We start from the raw sequence: 1,746 nt of genomic DNA on the forward strand, positions 1-1,746 counted from the left end.
CGCTGGGCCTGCGGCACTTGGTGGTCGTGGACAATCGCAACGAGGTGAGTCCCTGCTCGCTGTGTGCCAGCAGCCTGGGGGGACATCCTCCAGGGGACAGGGACATGCTGTCCCCAGGCTCTGTGTCAGCCTGTGAGCTCCCTGTCCCTATCAGGCTGACCCTGTCCCTGTTGTGGCAGGTGGTGGGAATGGTGACCCGCAAGGACCTCGCCAGGTACCGGCTGGGGAAGGAGGGCCTGGAGGAGCTCTCTCTGGCACAGACGTGAGGCAGTGTGGCCCAGCAGAGATGTGCCCCGGCCCCTGGGAGCTGGGGACCCCCTTTTGCAGGAGGTGGGGAGAGGACTGGGCCAGTCCCTGCAGGCGTCACAGTGCCTGGAGCACTGCCATGGCCGTGCTGCCCTGGCCCTCCTGCCTGCTGCTGCCTTCCCACATCTACTGCCTCCTCTTGTCACCCCTTCCTCTGCTTCCCTGAGGGATCAAAATTCACCCTTGGCTCCGTTAGCTCCTGGAATAGGCTCTCCTTGAAGGTTGGGTGAAGGCTGGAGTGTTCCATGGGGAGCAGGGCTGCCCTACTGAGCTGGGCACGGTTCTCTGACACCACACGTGGCCTCTGTTGCCTCATCCACCCAGTCTGGGCTGTCTGGGACTTAGCCCTGCCCAAGCTTCGGCTGCAGGGCCTGTGAGAGGAGCAGAGGGGACATGTTGGGGTTCCTTCCTGCCCCCAGGCCCCCGTTCCCTGCTGCCCTGTGGTCCTGCTTGCTGGGTTGGGCTGAGCTCTGGGGTTCCTCCCTGCTCCTTGGCACTGAGGAGGGGGATGTGCCCTGCTTGGTTGTGCAATAAAAGGGCTCCCCTGGTTCTGCAGCTGCTGCCTCTGGCTCTTTCTTGGCTCCCTCAGCCACTCTGACCCCAACCCATGTGTGGGGAGACACCCCTGGGATTTGGGGCACAGATGGGGAGGGGAGAGCTGCCTGCACTGGGGAGATGTTGGTCCTGCAGCCTGTGCCCCTCTGCCACTCCTGCAGTCCTCCCACCACTGCTGCTCCCACACCGGGATCCAGAGTCGCTCCTGGGGTCTGTTCTGGCCCTTTCCAGCACCCTGGGCCCTTCCAGGCACCCCAAACCCCACCACCAGTCCTGGATTTGGCCGGGGGTGGGAGCAAAGCCAGCCCTGGCACCTCACTTTTCCTGTCTTCCCCTATCCTTGCTCCTCTCCTTGGCATTGCCCTGCCCCCTGCCCTGGGACTGCCCCTTCCTCACCTGGTGCCTGGAGAGGCTTTTGACTGCAGGATCTGTGTTGAAATAAAGTCTGTTTGTACTTTTATTGTGCAGCTGCCTGTCTCTTGCTTCCCTTCTTCCCTCGGGGCTGAACGGAGCCCTGTCCCCACTCCTGCTGCTGGGAGGGCACAGGCTGGGGTGTGGGGGCTGGCTGCCCCTTCCCGGCTCCTTTTCCCTTTCAACACCAACACAAAGCAGAGGATGCCTCAGCTGGGCCCTGGTAACAGCCAGGTCTGGCCGTGGGGAAGAAGAGCCAGCCGTGCTCTGGGGCAGGGGAGCTGTAGGGCACAGTGGGTCCCCAGGGCAGCGCTGGGTCCCCTGTGTGCTGACAGCCGGGTGCTTTATGAGGCCCCGCTCGCCCTTTGCCCCGGCGCAGCCGAGATAAGGGCTGGGATCCACCGCCTTGGGCCCAGAGTAAACACGGGCTGCTGGCTCCCTCGGCTCCGCGCTGCCCTGCTCTTCCCTGCCCGG

The 1,746-nt window shown here is 64.0% G+C and overlaps 1 protein-coding gene across 1 annotated transcript in view; it reads left to right on the top strand.

Moving 5' to 3' along the window:
* CLCN7 (chloride voltage-gated channel 7) overlaps positions 1-1,321 on the top strand; it is a 17,482-nt gene extending 16,161 nt beyond the window's left edge. Inside the window, exons 23-24 of the mRNA XM_014308746.2 lie at positions 1-44; positions 180-1,321. The exon at positions 1-44 is cut by the window's left edge and continues 10 nt beyond it. Of these exons, the coding sequence (XP_014164221.1) occupies positions 1-44; positions 180-266 (131 nt within the window). The 3' untranslated portion in view covers positions 267-1,321. The remainder of the gene's footprint in view (positions 45-179) is intronic.
* Positions 1,322-1,746: the final 425 nt, after the last annotated feature.

Source organism: Geospiza fortis, unplaced genomic scaffold (genome assembly GCF_000277835.1).
Source record: "Geospiza fortis unplaced genomic scaffold, GeoFor_1.0 scaffold114, whole genome shotgun sequence".
NCBI classification, from domain to species: domain Eukaryota; kingdom Metazoa; phylum Chordata; class Aves; order Passeriformes; family Thraupidae; genus Geospiza; species Geospiza fortis.